Source organism: Orcinus orca, chromosome 3 (assembly GCF_937001465.1).
Source record: "Orcinus orca chromosome 3, mOrcOrc1.1, whole genome shotgun sequence".
In the NCBI taxonomy this organism is placed as follows: Eukaryota; Metazoa; Chordata; class Mammalia; order Artiodactyla; family Delphinidae; genus Orcinus; species Orcinus orca.
The window spans coordinates 55,124,954-55,146,605 of NC_064561.1; the positions used below are offsets into that span (position 1 = coordinate 55,124,954).

General features: G+C 46.9%; 1 protein-coding gene across 8 annotated transcripts in view; it reads right to left on the reverse strand.

Moving 5' to 3' along the window:
- GALNT10 (polypeptide N-acetylgalactosaminyltransferase 10) overlaps window positions 1–21,652 on the reverse strand; it is a 311,914-nt gene continuing 290,262 nt past the window's right edge. For 6 of the 8 annotated variants that reach the window (XM_049707809.1, XM_033407948.2, XM_004281002.4 and 3 more), the window contains 4 exons: window positions 20,601–20,822; window positions 17,302–17,418; window positions 14,209–14,358; window positions 1–13,716 (listed from right to left, as the gene is read on the reverse strand). In XM_049707809.1, coding sequence (XP_049563766.1) covers window positions 13,558–13,716; window positions 14,209–14,358; window positions 17,302–17,418; window positions 20,601–20,822 — 648 coding nt within the window. In that variant the 3' untranslated portion in view covers window positions 1–13,557. Of the gene's footprint in view, window positions 13,717–14,208; window positions 14,359–17,301; window positions 17,419–18,120; window positions 18,430–20,600; window positions 20,823–21,652 lie in introns of those variants that run through there. The other 2 variants (XM_033407949.2, XM_033407950.2) reach the window with 2 other exon arrangements.

A 21,652-nucleotide genomic window follows, 5' to 3' on the forward strand; every position in this document is an offset into this window, starting at 1 on the left:
AAGAGTTGATGAGTTGGAGAAGTGCTTTATTTACGTTAAGTTTAAGATACAGGATATAACATTGCATATGGGATATGATGTGTGTACATCTATGTTTTTAAAAAAAGAAAAACAACTATTTGTGCCTAAGAAATACACCAAAGTACCAACAGTAATTATGATGGATATTTTCCTCCCTTTATTCTACCTTTGCATTTTCCCCAGTAAATATTTCTTGCCTTTACAGTAGGAAAACAGAGAATAAAAAATTAATGGAAAAAAGGCAAGCTGAGTAGGATTCTTCCCTCAGAGTTCATATATTCAAAAATAAATTATTGAGCATATAATGTATACTCACTTCAGGCTTGGCCATACGAGGAAGATGAAATATAATCCTTGCTTTAAAAGAGGATATCTTCTAGCAGGGGAGCTCAGACATCAACACAGAAAACAGCTGGGTATCTGTACAAGGCAGTGTGTGATGTTGCTTTCAAACTTGATTAGTATGGATAAGAGCTCCTACATTTCCCACATATATTTGTTTCAAAATAGCATTTGCATCCAGCACCAGGCTACTGCAGTACACACAGTTTCTTCAGCACCAGCTTCCCCTGGCACTACCCTTCTGGTGGGGGAGGGGCAGGGGGTCCTTTCTCCTGGGTCCTCTCTCTCAGCCCCAGGAGTATTGTCTGCTCCTTCCATCTGCTCTTCCTGTATTCTTCAGAGTTCTCTTTACTTCTTACTGGGCAATGCCTCGTTACTACAGTCCCCTGTTACAATTAATAAATCTTTATATTAACCTTTCCCTGTTCAAATTACTGTGCGGTTTCTCTCCTAATTACCCCCAGCCTCTATGTATTTTCTTGGGGGCGGGGCACATGCTTTTAACCATCCTTTACATACAATTTTGTAGTCTTTCTTCAAGGAAAGCTTTCTCATAAGCTTTCCCCATGTTGTTATATAGGTTAGTTCCAAATAGTAATATTTGGAAAAAATTCTGATCCCCTTGCTGGGGGAGTAAATCTGTAACTCCAGAGGGGAGATATAAATAAATATTCAGATATTGAAGGAATGAATACAGGAGAGAAGTTTCTGTGATCTTGTTCTGCTTTGTGTAGGATTTAAGATTCTTGAAATGGCCCAGAGAATCTGACTTGTTACATTTGTAACTTTAGGTAATGAATCTACAACATATGGTTAAGTGCTTAGAAAGATCTGGCTTTTTAGATTTGTAAGTCTGCCCTTATTGGACATTTAAAGTGTTTGAGAAAATCAGGCATATTAATTTTGTAACTGTAGTCTGAAATGTCTAAGGAAATTTGATTAATTAAGGCTGTAAGTCTGTTAAATGTTTGAGGACTGAAGCTACTAAATTTAAGAATTAATTTAATAGTAATCAGAACAAGTGAAAGTGATTGTCCTTATCTTCATACAAAAAATTACTAGACTTATAATGGAATAACAAGATTTGTAAGTTGAATTTAAAGCCTTTAGGAGAAGCTACGTTTTTAAATGGGCAACTTGAGTCAGTAACTGTAACATTCTTTTCCATACCCAAACCTACCCCCAGATATTTAAAATTGCAGGTTGATAACCCCCAGCTTTATAATTCTAGCTGAGACCTCTCCTCTGAACTCCAGATAACAACATTCAGCTCTTTGCTTGGAATGTTCCAGAGGCATCACAGACCACGATGTTCAAGTTAACCTTCTCTGATACCCAAATTCATAAATTGAGACCTGCATCACCCGTGACTCTCCCTCCCTCTCACCCCACTCCAAGCCAACCCATCATCAAGGCACTTTCTTCTACTTCCAATAGATATTTAGAATCTGTCCTCTTTGCTTCATTTTCTGCAGCCAGCCGCCTAGCCCAGCTCACCATCATCTTTTGCCTGAAGTGTTTCACTGGCCTCTGAGCAGGTCACTAAGTCACTTGTTCTCTAGGGAGCATCTACACAAACTAGACCATGCCACACCCTCCTTAAGACCCCTCACCAGCTTCCCAGTGCATTCTGACACTGCCCCCTGCCATCTCTTTGCCCTGCTCCCCGTGCCTCAGCTCTAATTATTCTTCTGTAAGTTCCTCAAAAAGGCCAAGCTCCTTCCTACCTCAAGGTCTCTGCACTGGCAGTTCCCTCTGACTGGAATGCTGTTCCACCTGCTCCTTTATGGCTGGCTCCATCCCTCAAGTCTTAATTTAAATGTCATCTCCCCAGAGAGATTAAGAGCAGTTGGTTTCCTGTGCCCATCTGTTCTCTGTTCAGTGTCTTTTCTTATTCGCATTCATCACAACATGCAATTAATCTCTTTTATTATTATTCTTTTTGTTGTGTGACTGTCTGTCCCATTACAATATAAGCTCCATGAAGGCAGGGACCATGTCTGTATTATTTGCTGCTGTAGCTCGAGTGCATACAACACTAATTCTCCAATTCTGGCGGCTACCAGAGTAGGGACTCAGTCAACGTTTTTTCAATAAATTAAATATATTCAACGATACCAAGATATTAAGTGAAAAAAGAAAAGATACAGAGCAGTATGTAGAGTATAAGTTCCATTTGTATTTCAAGAAAATTTTATACACCCATTCATGCACATATGTATATGAAGGATACACAAACTAGTAATTGTGGTTGCCTCTATGGTGGAGACTGCAGGTCAAGGAAGGAAAGGCAGAAAGAATTTGAAGCTAATAATGCATTTTCCTATTTGAATATTTTACCATGTGACTATATTTCTTTTATAATAACGGTAAGAAAAATACTGTCTTTTGGTTTCGTTAGTAGGCGATACAGAATACCAAAAAAGTAGGAAGAATCTCAAAATAAAGGGCAGTCATCTAAATGGAATAAATTTAGCCTTATTTTCCTTATTCCACTGAGAACCTGTGAAAGATTCCTCTGGCTCTGGCCCTTGTCTGCAGCCTGGCACTTGACAGGTATCGCGGCTCTTGGCATCATGGATAAGAGCAAGGGCTCCTTACTCTGAAGCACTTGGTTTGAATCCCACCTCTGCCAATTTATTTGCTGTAGAACCATTGACAACTTAAACTATAAGAGTCTGAGTTTTCTTCATCTATAAAATGAGATAATAGTACTTCTCTTATAGGGCTTCTGTGAAAATCATATGTGATAAATGTAAAGCACTTAGCACAATGTCTTGCATATAGTAAGTGCTCAATAAGCGGTAGTTATTATTTCACATGTTACATGATGACACCTCTAAGCTTCCCATTGAGTTCAGGTTTCTGCATGTGAGGGAGAGACATCAAAGGACAAGACGGCAAGGTGGCACTGCTTATCTGCCAACTGTTCAGTTTCTGCATGGGTGGTCTCCACATCCATCTGCCTAGCAATGATTGGGAAAGTACTTGATTATTTTATTGCATCTTAATCTCATAAAATTGTGTGAATGGCAAAGTGAAAGTACCAACAGTAGCGATGTGACACGTGCATCTAAAGCAAGTGAGAATGGGAGAAAATGTCTGCAAATCATATATCTGATAAGGGACTTGTATACAGAATATATAAAGAACTCTTACAAGTCAATAATAAAAAGACAAGCCAATTAAAAAGTGGACAAAGGGTTTGAATAGGTATTTCTCCAAAGAGCGTATACAAATGGTCAATAAGCACATGAAAAGATGCTCAACATCACTAATCATTAGGGAAATGTAAATGAAAACCACAATGAGATATTACTTTACACAAACTAGGATGGCTACAGTCAATAAGACAGACAACAGCAAGTGTTGGTGAAGATCTGAAGAAATTGAAACCTGCATCTATTGCTAGGAGGGATGCAAAATGGTGACACCACTTTGGAAAAACAGTTTAGCAGCTACTCAAAATGTTAAACATAGAATTACCAGATGACCTAGCAATTCCACTTTTAGGTATCTACCCAAGAGAAATGAAAGTGTACATCTACACAAAAACCTGTACATGAATGTTCATAGCATTATTCACAATAGCCAAAAACATGGAAACAACCCAACTATCTATCAACTGATGAATGGATAAACAAAATTCTATCGAGAATATGGAATATTATTCATCTACAAAAAGAAATCAAGTACTGATACATGCTACAGTAGGGATAAACCTTGAAAACATTATGCTAAGTGAAAGCCAAACACAAAAGGTCATATATTTCATGATTCTATTTATGTGGAATGTCCAGAAAAGGTAAATCCATAGAGACAGTAAGATTAGCAGTTGCCAACGGCTGAGGGTCTTGGGGTCGGGGGCCGGGGTGGGGAGTGAGCGCTAATGGGTACAGGGCTTCTTTCTAGGGGGACAGAAGTGTTCTGGAATTAGGAAGTGGGGATGGCTGCACAGCCTTGTGAACATACTAAGAACATTGTATTATACACTGTAAATGGGTGAATTACAGCTCAATAAGGCTGTTTAAAAAAGGAAGTATGTGTATCATTAACTCTTTATAATTGATATAGAGATAGAAATAATTAGATTTCATGTGGAATCAAAAAATGGTACAAATGAACTTGTTTATGAAACAGAGTCACAGACGTATAAAACAAACTTGGACGGTTACTAGGAGGGAAGTGGGGGGAGGGATGAATTGGGAGATTGGGATTGACATATACACACTACTGTGTATAAAATAGATAACTAATAAGAACCTACTGTATAGCGCAGGGAACTCTACTCAATACTCTGTAATGACCTCTGTGGGAAAAAGAATCTAAAAAAGAGTGGATATATGTGTAATTATATATGTATATATGTGATTTTTGTATATATGTATAATTGATTCACTTCGCTGTACAGCAGAAGCTAACAACATTGTAAATCAACTCGACTCCAATAAAAATTTTTAAAAGATAACATTTTACTGACTTAAAACTGGAAAAAAAGAGAAATAACTAGATTTATTGAAAGGAATGAATCTTTAGCCTCCACTGGATGTTCTCAAGCCTGCTTTTTGATTTGTGAAGGAAAACAATCAAATTGAAGTTGTATTAGTCAAGACTGGATATATATCATCAAAGGTTGTGTCCAGAAATGCAAGTGTAATTGCGAGAGTTATACCATATTTTATCACCTAGGAACAGATGTGCTCTGTTGACAGAATGCATTTGTCGTTTGACTTTTGAGATTAGTCACATTTTCAGAAATGAATTTATGTATGGATATAGGGGCCTGTGTATACTCTGTCATGGGGAAGGCAAAAATTCCCTTAGCCCTCTCCACTTCTTTCTTTAACGCTAGGTTACCAAGCAAGTTTCTAAGGAATAATTCAGCTGAGACTAGGAAACTGCATGTAATTATTTGCCTCACTGGAAAATTCTAATGCCCATGAAAAATTCAAGTTTTGATTTATCTATCAATCTTCTGTGAGTGTGATCAGGAGAAAGCCCTGGGTAGCTGTTTTATTTTGGCCCTCACTAAATATGCAACTAACAGTGACATAAAACATGAGTATTAATAAATCTCACAAAACAAAAATTCCAGAGATAAGTTATTTGGTTCAACAATAGCTCAACAATTTTCAAAGTCCGAATCAGTTCTGCTAAGAGCTGGGGATAAAATGGTGAGCAGTACAGAAAGAGCATTACCCTCATGAAGTCCAGTGAGGAGAAAGACATCAAACACCTAAATGAAGGAATAAAATAACTAATAATTAAAATAATCCTCATTTGCTAATTTTGGTTTGCAAATTTGCCTACTCACTAAAATGTACTTGTAACCTCAAAACCGATACTTGCTGCACTTTTGAGGTCACTTCTGGACGTGTGCATGTGTAGAGTGGAGAAAAATTGGAGTCACCCACCATGCATGTTCCCAGCTGAGGTCAATTCAGCTCTCGCACTGTAAACAAAAGTCCTTCTTGCCATCTTATTCTGGGTTGCACTGTTTACATTTCTGTGCTTTCGTTGATGGCTTTGGTTTAAAATGCCCTGTAAGCATAGTGCTGAGGTACTGCCTAGCGTTCCTAAGCACAGAAGGCTGGGATGTGCCTGACGGAGAAAAGATATATGTTAGATAAGTTTCATTGAGGCATGAGTTATAGTGTTGGCTGTGAGTTCAATGTGAATGGATTAATGATCTATATGAAATGAAGTGTCTTTAAACAGAAATGCACATAAAACAAGGTTATGTATTGATGGCTTGATGAAAATGTGGTGACCAAAGGCTGGCAGGAACCTAATCCTGTGCTTCCCCTAGGAGTGATGGGTCTGTATTCGCTCATTTAGTGTCCATGGTGACTTTATAGAACAAAACTGCTGTGAATCACGAGAACAGACTGTGTTATCAGGATAAGTGTGAGGAGGGGGGCTACAGAGGTGCTGAGAATGAGTGAACGATGTGTGTGGGTCTGTTCTTGATAGAGAAGCCTCTTGGGTGAGGTGACAGTTGGGCTGACACCCAAAGGATGAAAAGAAGCTGCAGAGCAGGTGGAGAACATTCCAAACAGAGTCCAGCGGGGTCTGGAGGTGGGAAAGCCTTGGCCTGTGTGGGCACCTAAGCCCTGTTAGGACGTGATGGAGAAGCAGGCAGGGGCCAGCTCCAAAGGACCTTTTGGGCCTGGCTAAAAAGTTTGGGTTTTATTCTAAAGGCCTGGGGTAAAGCTGCAAGGTGTAAAATAGTGCAAACTGCAACCTGTAGGCAGTGCAGCGGAAATCAAGTTATTCTCTTCTCACCTGTCTGTGTCCTTGTTTGTTCTCATCACTAGGCTCTAGAGGTTGCAGGTGGTCCCTTATTTACCTGTCTTTTTCCAGGGCCGAGGACAGAGCTGGGATCAACCACTCTGGGCACAGAGCATGGACCACCACGAGCCCACAGTACATGTTTCAGTATGGTTTGTTGATTGAATTCTGCCGCTGCAGCTGTGAAGCAACCGTAGCGAGGACTCTCCTAGAACCTGGACAAACCTGGAATTTAGGCCTCTGCCTCCCAGGCTGACTGATAGGCCAGCGGTGGGGAAGCTGAGCTCTCAGCTCCAGCAAAGACAGACCCGCCATCCCCTTCTCCCCATCCCCAGGCAGGAGCTGGCAGGAGATCAGACGCTGCTTCAATTTCAAGTAGCTCATGAACGAAGGCTGTAAAGTTGCTAAGAAACCTGCTTTTTCTGAGGGCTCACCGTGTGTTCTTTTGTTTCTATGGCGTTGTGTGTGTGAGAGTGGGTGTGAAGTGTGCCCAGGGCTGTCAGCCTGCCAACCTGAATCAAGTCAGACTTGAAGGCAAGAGCCGCAGGCTGCCCTGAGCACCATTCGGGACGCCAGGTATTGCCAAGCTGGGCAGCCCAGGCACTGAGGGTGAACAAAAGAGGAGACAGCTGCCTGAGGCCGGAGATTGGCAGAGCTGTGAGCAGCTGCAGGAAGGAGGCTTTGGATGCTGAGTCCTGGACCCACTTCACCAGAAGGCCAGAAGCTCGCGGGTGGGAGACACCAATAATAGAACCAGGAGGGGATCTCATCCCGTAGCTGAACTTGGAAAATAAATCCTTAACACAATCTGGGCCATTGCAAAATACTGGATGCAAGACTTGTGGAACTAGAAGATTCCGGGTTGACCGTTATCTAATTTGCTCCCCTTCTTCTCATGGTTGCAAGGAGAACCTGAGGCCCAGGGAGGGGAAGGGACTTTCTCAAGGGCACACAGCATATAGCAAACATGGTAGAACTCACTGTAGGATCTGTGGGCTGAGAGTGGAGGAAAAAAAGGCCTGAAGTGTAATCTGAAACTAGATTATTCATCCATTTGTCCATTCATCAAATACTTACTGAGTCCTAAGTGCCAGGAGCCCCGAAGTCCCAACCCCACCGTGAGAAAAGAAAAATGCAAACCTTTGAGCACACTGGCAAATTCTCTGAATCTGTTTCCCAATAAGTATGCCAACAACACAAAAGAGCTCCCACTGTGTGTCCGGCTAAGCGCTTTTTTACCTTGGATTCTCCTCTCGCTCGCAGACTTGGGAGGATGAGGAACTAAAATGGATGAGAAACGTGATCTTCTCCCGTCGCCCGCCTCAGCTGTCAGTGACTTTGAAGAGCACCTGAGGGCCAGTTGCGCTGGATTTGTTTCTCACTCTGCGGGCTCCAGGTGCCTAGTACGTGCCTAGCACCTTGAGCAACTCATTCCTGGCTCTAGACGTCCGTCAAAGTCACAACTGATGCTCTCACTCTGCCCAAACCCTTTAATGGTTCCTGCTGCTTTTAAAATAAAGATCAGTGGGGCTTCCCTGGTGGCGCAGTGGTTGAGAGTCCGCCTGCTGATGCAGGGGACATGGGTTCGTGCCCCGGTCCGGGAAGATCCCACATGCCGCGGAGCGGCTGGGCCCGTGAGCCATGGTCGCTGAGCCTGCGCGTCCGGAGCCTGTGCTCCGCAACGGGAGAGGCCACAACAGTGAGAGCCCCGCGTACCGCAAAAAAACAAAAACAAAAACAAAACTATATATATATATATATATATAAAGATCAGAGACTCGGTAACACGGCCCGCAAGGCCCCGCAGGGCCTGGCTCGGTTTGCCCCTCCTTCTCGTCTCCTCTGTCTGTCCCACTCTGCTCCAGCTCACTGACCTTCATACCTGTCATGCTCCCCCCACAGGGTCTTTGCCCAGGCTGCCCCTACACCTGGAATGTTCTTCCCTCCCTTTATTTCCTAGTAAAATCTTTTTAAAGAAACCATTAAACTGTTTAGAATTCATGGGTGGTAAAAGATTTTTCAAACAACAACAACAACGAACAACACGAGTTACAAAAGACAGTATCTACCTTCGTGTTCCAGGGCTCAAACCTGCCGCAGTGGCCAGCGATCAGAGCCCCCTTTCTGTTAATCAGCCTTCTCCAAGCCGCGGTCCACAGCGCCCTCTAGTGGGCCCTGAACGACAGCACCAGGATAGCTTCTGTTCATGGCCTCCTGCAGCCCCACCCCAAGACTCAGCCACAGGAGCACAGGTGGCGCTGGAAGCATCATCAAAAAACTCACTTCACTGTGTAAAACTGGGACCTAGTTAGCGGGCAGGATTTGCCCAAGATCTCACCGAGTCTGTTGCAGAGCTGGGCCAACCAGCGTTCTTTCCACTACATGGTATTACATAATCGAATACTCAGAAGCATCACAACGCTTTGGTAAGCAGGGACTTGTGGCTCATGGGTGAACATAAGACATGAGCTAAGCTTGTTTCACATTTTCACTGAAATCCTCCACTTGTGGGTGTGCTCTTTGGGTGTAAGACCCCTTGTGGGCTACCTCGCCTAAGTCTGTGAACTCCTTCTGTGCCTCCAACACGGGAACTCCTTCCTCCCTCAGGGCCTTTGCACTGCCTGTTCCCTTTGCCCGGAATGCTCCTCCACCAAGCTGCCTCTTGGCTCGTACACCCTCCTCATATCATCCAGCTCTCACAGAGGCGTTCCCTGACTATCCTACCTCACGTTGATCCCTACCCCAGTCTCTAAAATACCTTGTTTATATCCTTCATAGCCCTATTCACACCTGACATCATCGTGGTGAGTTGTTTGAGGTCTGCCTTCCTCTCTAGAACGATGGCTGTTGGGAATTTATTCTGGACCTAGCAGAGGCCCTGGGCACTGAGCGGGTGCTCGACGAATACACAGGGAACGATGGACTGGAGAATGGCGCAGGACAAGGAATTAGCCAGAGACCACATTAGAGAAAAGTCTGGAGGTTTACTCAACAACAGTCACAATCACAGTTGTACATGGTAAGTCAGGTCTTCACAAAGGCTCACTTTTCCAGGCAGGAGATGAGAGGTTGGCGGTCTCGAGCTTTCTCTATGGAATCCCAGGTCTGACTTCTCAAGTATTCCTTGCTTGTAATCCCTTTGGGATCCACCTTCAGGCCTGTAACAGAGCAGGACCCTGACCTTGTTGGCTGGCATGGCTGAATCAAAGCCATTTTGGGAGTGGATGTTAAGAGGACCTTGTCGCTTGGAATGTAGGTCCAACTCCCACCCCAAAGGTGACAGTGGGCCTTGGCTCAAGATCAAGTTTGAACAAACATATTACTTGGATTTTCACAAAAATGCATCAGTTGAAAGCAGAAAAGAATTCCAGGACAGAACTCGCACCTTGCCCTTCTCCCACACTTAGAAATCTTCAGAAAACTTAATTAAAAATGCATTGCCTTCTAAGAATTACAAAGGATCACCCAATCTGTGCAAACGAGGGATCCCTGAAGCAAGGAGTCCAGATTTCTCAGTTACTACTGTAAAGTGCTTCGCCACTCTTCTGAAACTTCAGAGACGAAAAGTAGAGAGATGCACAGAAAGAAATATGGCGTCATCTTCAAGGACATCACCTATTCCTTAAGGAGAAAAAGAAATTCAGCAGGTGGCGAATACCATGTGGACTTTGGGAATCCAACAAGAACTACATCTTCAACAAGAACTGCTCTTTCTCCCCAGGTCCTAAGGTCGTATCTCCCATTAGATCCCTTTTGTGGATGTACTCCCTTCTGCCTCTGAGCTATTTCTTCCAAAAATAGGGAACTGATAGCTCCTGGACTGTTTTAAAAGTTGAAAGCTCCAACTGGAAGCACAAGGTGGAATGGCTTTTCCCACGTGTGCCTGCACACTTAGCCACCTCCTCCAAGGCCTTGTACTGACAGTGAAGATGCTCTTTGCATTCCAAAATGTTTCTGGAGTCCCCCTTTGGAAAGGCTGCTGGTGGGCCACACAGGCATGATACTCTCTAGCCACACCCTGTTTTGCGACCCCATGCTCAGAAGAAAGGCTCTAAAGGAAAAAGGGTCCACGTTCTCACACATTACCTGGCTGACGGCACCTCCACAGGCTCCTGGCTATTTGACTGAGCATCAGCCAGGGTGGAGCAGGGACCTGGATCCTTGAGCCAGGTGGTTTTCCAAAATGAAGACAAAACAATGGGTGGCTAGTATGTGCGATCAGTTGGCCAGTTAACAAATGGACTTCTCTCCTTCCTTCCTTGATTACAGGCTATGTCAAGTCTCAGCACCTACAGATGTGGGCTCAGCAATTACAAATGCCAGAGTGCTCAGAGGACCTGCCCATCCCTTGTTGAGGGTGCAAAGCCAGACTCAAAAGGAGAACCAAAGGATGGAAAAGAGGACGACTGAGGACCGCTTGCTGCTGCTCCTGCTTCCCACATGCGTCCTGTCACCCACTTGGAGTGGGACCATTTGGAAACCTAGCCATTGCTCCGCCCTCCACCTGGGCGTGGGATTTGGGGCTGCAGGCATGGCTTCCAAACAGGGCCCTCTCCCAGGGGCTGCTGAGGCCCTTCTTGGCCACAGATTAAGTGAGCCATGCAGTTACCCTTTAAATTTGGGGTGTTATTTGCATAAAATGGAATAACTTCTGGCCTCTGGCCCTTGGGAGGCATTGCTGTCTCAGATCCTGCTCTAGGCCCAACGCCTCCTGCTTGAAATTAGACATTAAGAAACACACACTCATCCAACAGGAACTGCACACACCACCAAAAATGTTTCCCCTCCCCCCAACCCCGCCCCTTTATGTCTAGCAAGGCACTAGGAAATGATTCAAGTTTAGGGATTGGCTGTACATTTGCATTTTTTCTTTTTAAAAGGCACAGTTTGTATTTTAATGATGCTGAATTACTCTCTGATGATGAATCCTAACTCAGTTCTCCCATATTGCGACACTCTTGTTATCCTAGATTCTGAAAGGGGTCTCATCTTCGACTCCTTCCTACAGAGGGCCACTTCTAAAGATATAGCACTCCCTTGGAAAAGACACCAGGGATCGACAAGCAGGCTTTGTAAGCACGGGGCTGCCTCTCCTACGGGCAGGTGGCCAGAGCAGGGCTTGTGCTGAGGCAGAAGTGGAAGTGACACTTCGCCCGCTGCACGCTTAATCGGGGTGGTGGTGGCCGGGAATGTTTACTTCCCTCCCCAGATAATTGACAGCCTTGAGATCAGCCAGCATCTCAAAGGCAGATTCGTGGCTCTGCTCCCAGATTTATGTCTCAGTTATTTCATTGGTAAATAACACAGTCGAGAGGCTCGACTCTAATTGGAATACTGATTCAAGGACTTCCTGGGCTAGCTGGCAGAAGCCGTGGGCTGTAGACTGCGATTTCCATGTCTGAATCAGTGGGTGGCAGGCTGGTTACAGAAACACTTCCTATTAGTTTGGGAGCCCTCTGGGAGGCTGACACATAAGTAACAAAGCAAAAGGTAAACACAAAGGACTGGCATGGAGCTAGGTACATGTCTGTTCATGGGACACTGGGATCTGTTCTCCACTGCAGGTGTGACCATGGTGGCAGGTTGGCAGGGCTTTAGGTCTGGGCTGAGGACCGTGTCACACCAAGGCCTCCGGTATGAGCTGACGGACACAGGTCTCCTGCCCCCTCCCCCAGCACCACCAACATTGGACTTCACAGATTGTCTCTAGGCTGGGGGGGCTGCCTCGAATGTCTTACACTTGGCTGGCTAAGCACAGCATCCTAGAAATCCATATTGGATGCTAGAATACCAGAATCCTACGTGTCATTTTAGTTTGTGATCACAGTACAGAGTTCCTTAAAAATTCTATAATTCCATATGAGAACCAGAACCACAATGAGTCAGAGGCTAGGCATCTGCCCATGGTCCACCCTGGAGGCCTCCGGACCTCACACCTCTGTTCCTCTCCTGAGGAAGGCAGTTGGCTGAGAGAGAGAGAGAGAGAGAGAGAGAAAGAGAGAGAGAGAGAGGCGGGGGTGGGGGGGGGGGAGATATGGAAGCACTGATGAGGGAAATTCAGCCAGAATTTCTAGTTTGGAGGTTTTCTACTGGGCCCGTGCCACAGGCCCAAGGCCATCTGAAACACAGTCCTGAAAAGCTGGTGGCTGGGCTGTCCTTGTGCCCGGAGAGCGCTAAAATGGGCATTTCGAGTACCCTGAGAGCAAGGGGAGACATCCCGTCTGTCCACGGCTGCAAAGGAATATCTGCGGGTCGCGCTGCTGCCCCCAGGCCTGGCAGCTGGCCAGTGGTCAGTATTGTACACTCGGAGGGCCCGAGGCACGGCTTTCGACTGACTGCATCTCCTGGGGCTGTGACAGAGAACAGACGCTGGGCAGGCAAAAATTCAAAGGCTGAAACCAGTGGCCCCGAGAAAGACTTTTTCCCTTCTGCTGCAGATGGGTGGCACTGGTGCTAAAAGCTGCCCCCCCTACAGACAGAATTTGCCTCTCTCTCTGCAGGACTGTCATGTATGAGCCACCTGAAGGCTAGGCAGCCTCAGAGGACTCATTTTAGGGTGGTCTAGGGCTGCCCTGGCAGTCCTCCTGCATAATGCTCAAGGGAACGTGGTGACAAAGTTGAAAAGGCTCTCCTGGATTTCCGTGATGCCACCAGGGGTGCAGCAGGCTCTGCTCTTGAGCGGGGCCTCTTGTGGGGTCTGCTCTCTATCCCGGCTCCACCACTCTGGGCCTGCAGGGCCAGGCAGACACCTGGCCCAGCTTCAAGCGCCCCCTCTGCCCTGGCCCGGCTGGCCAGCAGCTTTTACGTGACGGAGTCCGCAGAAGCCCTGCCTCTCTTGGGAGAGGGAGGCTGCAGTGAATGCCGGAGAGGACCCTGCCAGGCCTGCCACGGGAACGTGAAGGCTCAGTTGCTATTGAATTTTTCCAAGACTGTTGAGTTGGTGTGTTCAAACAGCCACTGCTGAGTGGGGGAGGAGGGGTTGCAGGTGTTCATGAAGATCCTGTGGTCACGTTCACTGCAGTCCATGCAACTGCCGCTGACGGGGTGATACAGGGTCTGGTCCTGCAAAACAGGCAGGTTATCAGCCGGGCCACGCTGGGGAGGTGAACAAACAGCAGCAGCAGTAACAGCAAGGAGGCAGGGAGGCTCGCAGACCTGTCTGGCTCTCCTCTCGAGCACACAGTGGGCACTGCCCGCCTCCCTTGCAGCTGGCCTTGTCACATGCCTAAGCTGTGCCCACTGGGATGCGGGCAGAAGTGATGCCTGCCACTTCTGGACTGGAGCCCTAATCACTGCCCATCTCCAGTCAAATTTCATTGGCTTTCAAGGTGGTTTTTTTTAAGAAATGGGCTCAGCTGCCAACATTTAAGATTCCAGAGACTTCAAATAAACAGCTGAATTTCTGCTTTCTCTGGATGACTGGAGAGTCGGACATGGTAGGTCTGTGGAACAAACACGTGAGGGAGGGGCTCTGGGGAGCAGGAATGAGGCATTACATTTTTTTTTTTTTTTAAATCCAGCAGGCTTCCCTGTTCCCCCCACACCCTGTCTTACTTTGCGGTACTTCCACAGCTGGTTGCCCTTCATGCTGTGGCAGTCGTAGAGGGTGACGGGGCTGGTGTGGGAGATGGCGTCGAAGCAGAACTTCTTGGTGTGCTGGGGGTCTCCAGGCCGGATGTCCTCTCTCCAGGTGAAGGTGAACACCTGTACACACAGGCACATCGTGAGGTGGACAGCAAAGCTAGGGGACTCTCTTTTTTTGTAACCATGGGGAATTTTAAACACAGGAGTCCAGAAAAACGTTTATTGACCACACCTGTCCCGGTGACCCAGCTTCGAGGATTACCAACTCACGGCAAATCTTGTTACAGCTTTCCCTCACCATATCCCACCCACAACGTTATTCTGAAGCAAATCCTGGACATCCTACCACACCAGGTGTCATGACTTCAGTAAATGCCATGATAACAATGAAAAGTTATCACAGAATCTTCCATGTCATCAAATATCTTGAGTTCAAGTGTTCTCAGACTGCCTTATACCTCTCTTTTCACAGTCAGTCTGTTTGAATCAGGATCCAAACCAGGTTCACATATGGTATTTGGTCGATAAACTTTCTTTTCAGCAGCTTTACTGAACAATATTTGGCATGCGATAAATTGCCCACATTTTTTTTTTTTTGCGGTACGTGGGCCTCTCACTGTTGCAGCCTCTCCCGTTGCGGAGCACAGGCTCCGGACGCGCAGGCTCAGCGGCCATGGCTCATGGGCCTAGCCGCTCCGCAGCATGTGGGATCTTCCCGGACCGGGGCACGAACCCATGTCCCCTGCATTGGCAGGCGGACTCTCAACCACTGCGCCACCAGGGAAGCCCTATTTATCTTTCTTTATGTCAATATGACACCTTTAATTACTGACATTTTACGATACATCTTGAAATCAGTGTTAGTCTTTAACTTTGTACTTCTTTTGAAATTTTGTTTTGGCTATTCTAGGTCCTGTCCATTTTCCATATGAATTTTAGAATCAGTTTTTCAATTTTTACAAAAAAGCCTACTACAATGTTAGGATTCTGTTGAATTTATATATTTCTTTGGATAGAATTGATATCAATTATTGAGTCTACCAACCTATGAACACGGTATGTATCTTCATTTATTTAGAACTTCTTTAGTTTCTATCAGCAATATTTTGTAGTTTTCGGTACACAGGTTTTTCACATCTTTTGTCAGTTTCACACCTGAGTATTTCATATTTTTTGTCATTGTAAATGCTTGTTTTTAATTTTAACTTCTGATTCTTCATTATTAGTATGTAGAGAAACAACTGACTTTTGTATCATGCAACTATGCTAAACTCAGCTATTAGTTCTAGTAGCTTCTCTGTAGATTTTATTGAATTTTCTACATAGATGATCACATACTCTGCAAATAAAGACAGTTTTTGTTCTTTACTTCCCACCTGGATGAAATTATTTTTTTCTTGCCACAGGTTAGAACCTCCAGAACACTGTCAAATAGAAATGATAAGATTGGGATCCCTGTCTTGTTCCTGATCTTAGTGGGAAAGCATTCAGATTTTTACCATGAAATATGATGTTAGCTGTAGAATTTTTAGATGCCCTTTATCAAGTTGAGGAAGTTCCTTTCTAGTCCTGGTCTGCTGAGAGTTTTTATTAGAAATGGATGTTAGATTTTGTCAAATGGTTTTTCTAGGTGTGCTGAGGTGATCATATGCTTTTCTTTTTCATTTTGTTAATGGTGAATCATATTGATTAATCTTCTAATGTTAAACCAACCATTCATTCCTGGGATAAATTACACTTAGCCATGATGTATTACTCTTTTCATATATTGTTGGATATAATTTTCTAAACTTTTGTTTAGAACTTTTGCATTATGTTCATGAGGGATATTGCTCTGTGGTTTTCTTATAATGTTTTAGTCTGGTTTTGCTATTAAGGTAATGCTGGCCTCATAAAATGAGGTGGGACGTATTCCCTCCTTTTCCGGAAGAGTTTCTGTAGAATCAGTAACTTATCTTCTTTAAGCATTTGAGAGAATTCACCAGTAACTCTATCTGAGCCTGTAATTTTCTTTGTGGGAATATTTTCAACTACAATGTCAATTTCTTTGATAGAACCAGGGTGTTTTCCACTTGGGCTGGTGAGAACAGGCATTATTCCTGGCCCAGGTCAGTAAGAGGACTGTATCACACCCCCATCATCACTGGCTCAGGAAACCCAACGTGTGAGAGCCCCAGGACTTCTCCAGAACTCTTGGGAAGGACATGCCTTTCCACTGAGGGGCTGGCAGCCTATGCTGCTGGTGGTCACATCTGCCACCACGTGGGAAGACAGCCAGGTTAAGAATGGAGCCAACGGAGAGGGAAGCAGAGCTGAGACCCTAGAGAGATCCTGATGACATCATCTAGACTTTTCAGTGACACCAGCCGGTAACTCCCTCTTTCTGTTGATGGCCACTTGGGCTGGGTGTCTGTCATTTGTAACCAACAGTCCAGACTGATGTGCAGGGTTCCTCTTTCCAAGGTGCTCAGGAGGCTCTTATAATGCGTACCCTGGGCTGACCTGTGATTCATCTTTTTGGCCGTGCTATGTGAGATCTTAGCTCCCCAACCAGGATCGAACCCACGCCCCCTGAATTGGAAGCATGGAGTCTTTTAAAAAAATTTTTGGCTGCGTTGGGTCTTCTTTGCTGCGTGTGGGCTTTCTTTGGTTGCGGCGAGCGGGGGCTACTCTTCGTTGCGGTGTGTGGGCTTCTCACTGTGGTGGCTTCTCTTGTTGCGGAGCACGGGCTCTAGGGTGCATGGGCTTCAGTAGCTGTGGCACGCGGGCTCAGTAGTTGTGGCGTGCGGGCTGAGTAGTTGTGGCTCGCGGGCTCTAGAGCACAGGCTCGGTAGCTGTGGTGCACGGGCTTAGTTGCTCCGCAGCATGTGGGATCTTCCTGGAGCAGGGCTCGAACCCGTGTCCCCTGCATTGGCAGGTGGATTCTCAACCACTGAGCCACCAGGGAAGTCCCGAGACTCATCGTTGACCCGTGGCCTCTCCCTCCCAGTCCTGACCATGTGAGCACTGCAGGCCGCGATGGCACAGAGAGCCCGACTACTGGTCCTGAGGAGCGGCCCTTACCTGCATGTTGTTCCAGGCGGCCTCCCCTCGGCCCCGGACGCAGCTCTCCAGCCTCAGTGGGGAGCCCAGGGCCCCATGTTTCGTGTCTGCACACAGCCCTGTGCCCACATTGCGGATCTGGACAAGAAAGAAGCAAAGAGTGGACCAGTTAGCCACCTCGAGATACCTGCCTGGGCCCCTGCTGGGGTGGGGGGAGGGAAACGAGGCAGAGGCATCACATGGGCTGAGTGCTGAATTACCCTAATAAAGCTTGCCCTGGGTTGGTGGGTGGGCCCTGAGCCTCTCGATAAAGGAACACAGAGAGCCGCTCTGCTAAACCCTGCTTTGTCTTAGAGCACGCAGAGTCCTGGGGGGGTGGCGGGTGCCTGGAGGGGAGGGGCTGTTGAAAGGAGGATTCCCCGGCTCCTCTCCCAGAGAATTTGACCCAACAGGTCCAGGGATCACACTTTTCCCTCATTCCAGGTGATCTAGAGACTATGCCTTGAAAACCACTCTAGAAAAGGTGTAGGGTCTTTGCTGTGGGACCTTGGAGACTCTGCCTTTTAGGGCGGGTGAATGGGAAGATCCAAAGAGCAACAGTGGTCTCACTAAGATGGGTGGGGGCGTGCGGGGAAGAGCACCGTGGGGGTGTGGAGGCCCCGGCAATCGCGTGGCCAGCCAGCACGGACAGCAGGCAAGCCACCGTGCCAGGTGCCGGCATCACATCGTGCAGCTCCTACTTCACAGACGTGGCTCCTCGTTCGACTGAGGGGGAGGGGGTGTCGGGGCTCAGAAAAGGTCAACTCCAATGTCCGGCTGCAGGGGTCTGACCACCCAGCTGCCGTGTTCTGCGTCCACCACCGTGTCCGAGAGGAGGCCACGCTCCCCGGTGCTGCCCCCAGCCAGCGTTTGAGGGAGGCAGGCCCGCCCCCGGGAGATGCGCGCTCCTCGGGCAGGTGATTTGGCCAGAAGACTGCCTGTTAACACGGCCAGACTTCAGTAGAGCCTCACTGCAGGCTGGGGCCCTTCTTCCACAGCATCACGGTCTGACGGCTCTCCCCGCCTCCCTGCTCAATTCTTTCCTCAAGTGTTGCCCCAGTAAGTCTCTTGCACGTCTAGTCCCATCTTGGTGTCTGCTTCTCGCAGGACCTGAACAAACACGGGGGAGAAAGCCAATAGAGTGGCAAAGAAATGAAGAGCTTCATGAGGGAAATCAAGATGACACCTTGTCTAGAAAACTCGTGCTGGTGTTGGGCGGGGCTAGGCAGATGGCTTAGTTGGGAACGGCCCCTCTAAGTTGCTGTGTGAATCTGAACAAGTAACATGTGATGTTTCTGCCGGCCCAACGCGTGTCTCTCCACCTCTGGTAAAAATGCCCTGATTTTCCACAGGGCCACGGCTCCTGGCCCATCCCGTGGCCAGAGCACCCATCCTACCCTTGCTTCCCCCTTCTTCCAATGGCCACAGTGATTGGTGCAGGATCCAAGGATAAGATTTCAATCCTGGACCTTTGCTGGCTCCACTGGGAAAGAGGTCTTTACTTTCTGCTGGGTTGCGCCAAGCTTGGGATTTCTCAGCCTGAAGCTTCTGGGAGCCAATCTTGCTACTCGCGGCGTGAGGCCAACACAAAAGGAAGCGCAGTTAAGCAGGAGAAAAAGAGACTGACATCATTTGAGCTCCCTGGATCCAGGTGTTCACAGCTGAAGCCACAGCTATCCAAGGTTCCTGTGAGAATCAATAAATCCCCCCTTTTCACTTTAAAATGGACTTCTGTCACTTAAAACAGGCGCGCCAATGCTTATGCTTCCCCTCCACAAGCCCCCATATATCCATCTCTAAGCGAGTGGGTGCTCTCAACCGGAGCCAGGAGCCACGCCCAGGATGTGGTGACGGACTGTCTGCCTCCTCCAGCAGGACCAGCTCCATGGGTGTGTGACAAGGGCAACGGCACAGGGTCCCTCACTCAGAGTCTGTGTTTGTTTTTTAATACATTTATTTATGGCTGTGCTGGGTCTTTGTTGCTGCTCGCAGGCTTTCTCTAGTTGCGTTGCGCAGGCTTCTCATTGCAGGGGCTTCTCTTTGTTGTGGAGCACGGGCTCCAGTAGTTGCGGCACGCGGGCTCAGGAGTTGTGGCTCGCGGGCTCTAGAGCACAGGCTCAGTAGTTGTGGTGCATGGGCTTAGCTGCTCCGTGGCATGTGGGATCTTCCCGGACCAGGGCTCGAACCCGTGTCCCCTGCATTGGCAGGCGGATTCTCAACCACTGCACCACCAGGGAAGTCCTGTGTTTGGTTTAAAGCTCTGCTGTCACTGTCTTCAACTTTCTAGTAATTTTATCTTTGAAACCTGCAAGTGAAATCTGATGGGGCAATAGAGCACGCACGTGAGCAGAGGAGACACATGCTCTATGAGCATCTGCCGGTCCTTTCTGCCAAGTTCACAGACAGCGACTGTGAGTCCCTGCAAGCACAGAATCCTGGGGTCCCACATGCAGGGGAGTTCAGCAGGACTCAAAGGGAGAACAGGGTGAGTGTGTCGTGGCTGTGACTCAGTGGGGGCGCTGGCATGTCCCAGAGGCCACGCCCTCCTTTCCAATCAGAACTGGCTTCAGCTGCACGAAGAGGAATGCTGGTCAAAGACACAGGAGGGACTGGGGAGCCCTATCGTGTCCTTTCTGTGATGCTTCTCTGGATGAGCCAACTACTTCAGCAGCAGATAACAGCACAGAAGCAAGGGGAAGGAGGGGGCAACCCACAGTTCCTTTCCCTTCAGTTCTTTCTCATTCATCAGTAAGCCCGAGGTAGAGACAGTTGATAGGACGTGTACATTATCAAGAAGTGAAATAAAAACAGCTGAGTTAGTTTTGTGCAGTGTTTCCACTGCTCTGGTAAAAAATACAAACGCGTGGACAAGGTTTGAAATACAGACTGTGAAATTTCACCAACTGTGCACGAGTTAAATGCTCTCATTGCCTTTAACACTGGCACTGCAGAATATAAAGATGAATGGTAAAATTCACACTAATCATTTAAAGTTTTAATTTTTCTCTACTTATAACATTCAAAAGCAAACAAACAAAAACACCACCGCAAGGCTAAGAGACCACCGAAAGAAAGTAAAAAGTTTTATATTTTATACCTCTACTGGCACTTTTTAGATGACGATAAGTTTTTGTTTTTTAAAAAAAAATTTTTACTGAAATATAGTTGATTTACAATGCTGTGTTACCGGCACTTTTTTCTCTGACCTGTGGACCTGGGGTCTGCACGTGCATTTTGCGCCGGGCCCTAATTATGTGGCTTGCCTGGCCCTTCAGACTCACCTCACCCCACGCTGCGGCCGGGGGCTCCACAGGTGGGTAGAATTTGGGCAGGTCCCAGGCGATCTTGGTCATAAACCACTTGAAACTCTTGCAGTTAAGGGAGCTGCGGAGCTTTTTCTGTGCAGTTACATCTCCAGCGGAGAGGTGGCGGTACTCGGGCCGGCGCTGGTAGATGTGCTCCGCGTACTCGTCCATCCACACCTCCGCCACTCGCTTCAGGTTCTGGAGGGGACAGGCAGGTGCAAGGGTCAGGCTCTCCGAAGGACCGAGGAGAAAAGTGGGTACAAAGGGTCCTGGAGGTGAAGGTCAACCTTTCTTATTTTATGCTGCATCACGGACCACAGCCCCACCGTGTTTTTAAGTCTTCTATATTTATTATTTATGCATGTTTTAAGGACTCTGCAACTTACGGTTGAATAATACACTGCTGCTGGTTTTCTTGCCCATCTTACATCCCCTCTTTTTCTACAGATCGCCTCCCACTGATTTTCCTTTGAGGACCCACCTCTGCCTCACTATTACCTCCTGTGGCTGAAGGAAAGGCATGTGACCCAGCCTGGCCAATGGGAATATAGATAGCCCACACATAGGGATTGGCCAGCAGTGGGCATGTGACCTGGGCCAAGCCAATCAGAATCGAGAGGCATCAGTCCTGGATTTTTTTTTTTTTGATAACTATGGGGAAGAATTGCTGGGTAAGATCTGGTGGGTAAGATGCTGAGAGCTGCTGGGCCATTTGGAAAGCCTGTCCAAGGTTGAAGTCAACCCAGAATGAGGCAGAGCTGAGGGTTAGAACCAGGAACACATTGCTTCTTTTGGTTCCTGAATCCAGCCATGTCTGAAGCCAGAACTACCTCAGAGCTTTCCATTTACATGAGTCCGTAAATTCCCTTTCTGCTTAACCCAATTTGAGTTGGGTTTTGTCACATTTAACTAAGAGTGCTGCCCAAGTTGCCTTGTAAAAACGAATTATAATTTGCCACCAGAAGGTAAAATTCCCTCAGCAGCTGGAATTTTTAACAATCCTTTGAGGTGTTAAGGTTGCTACTTTG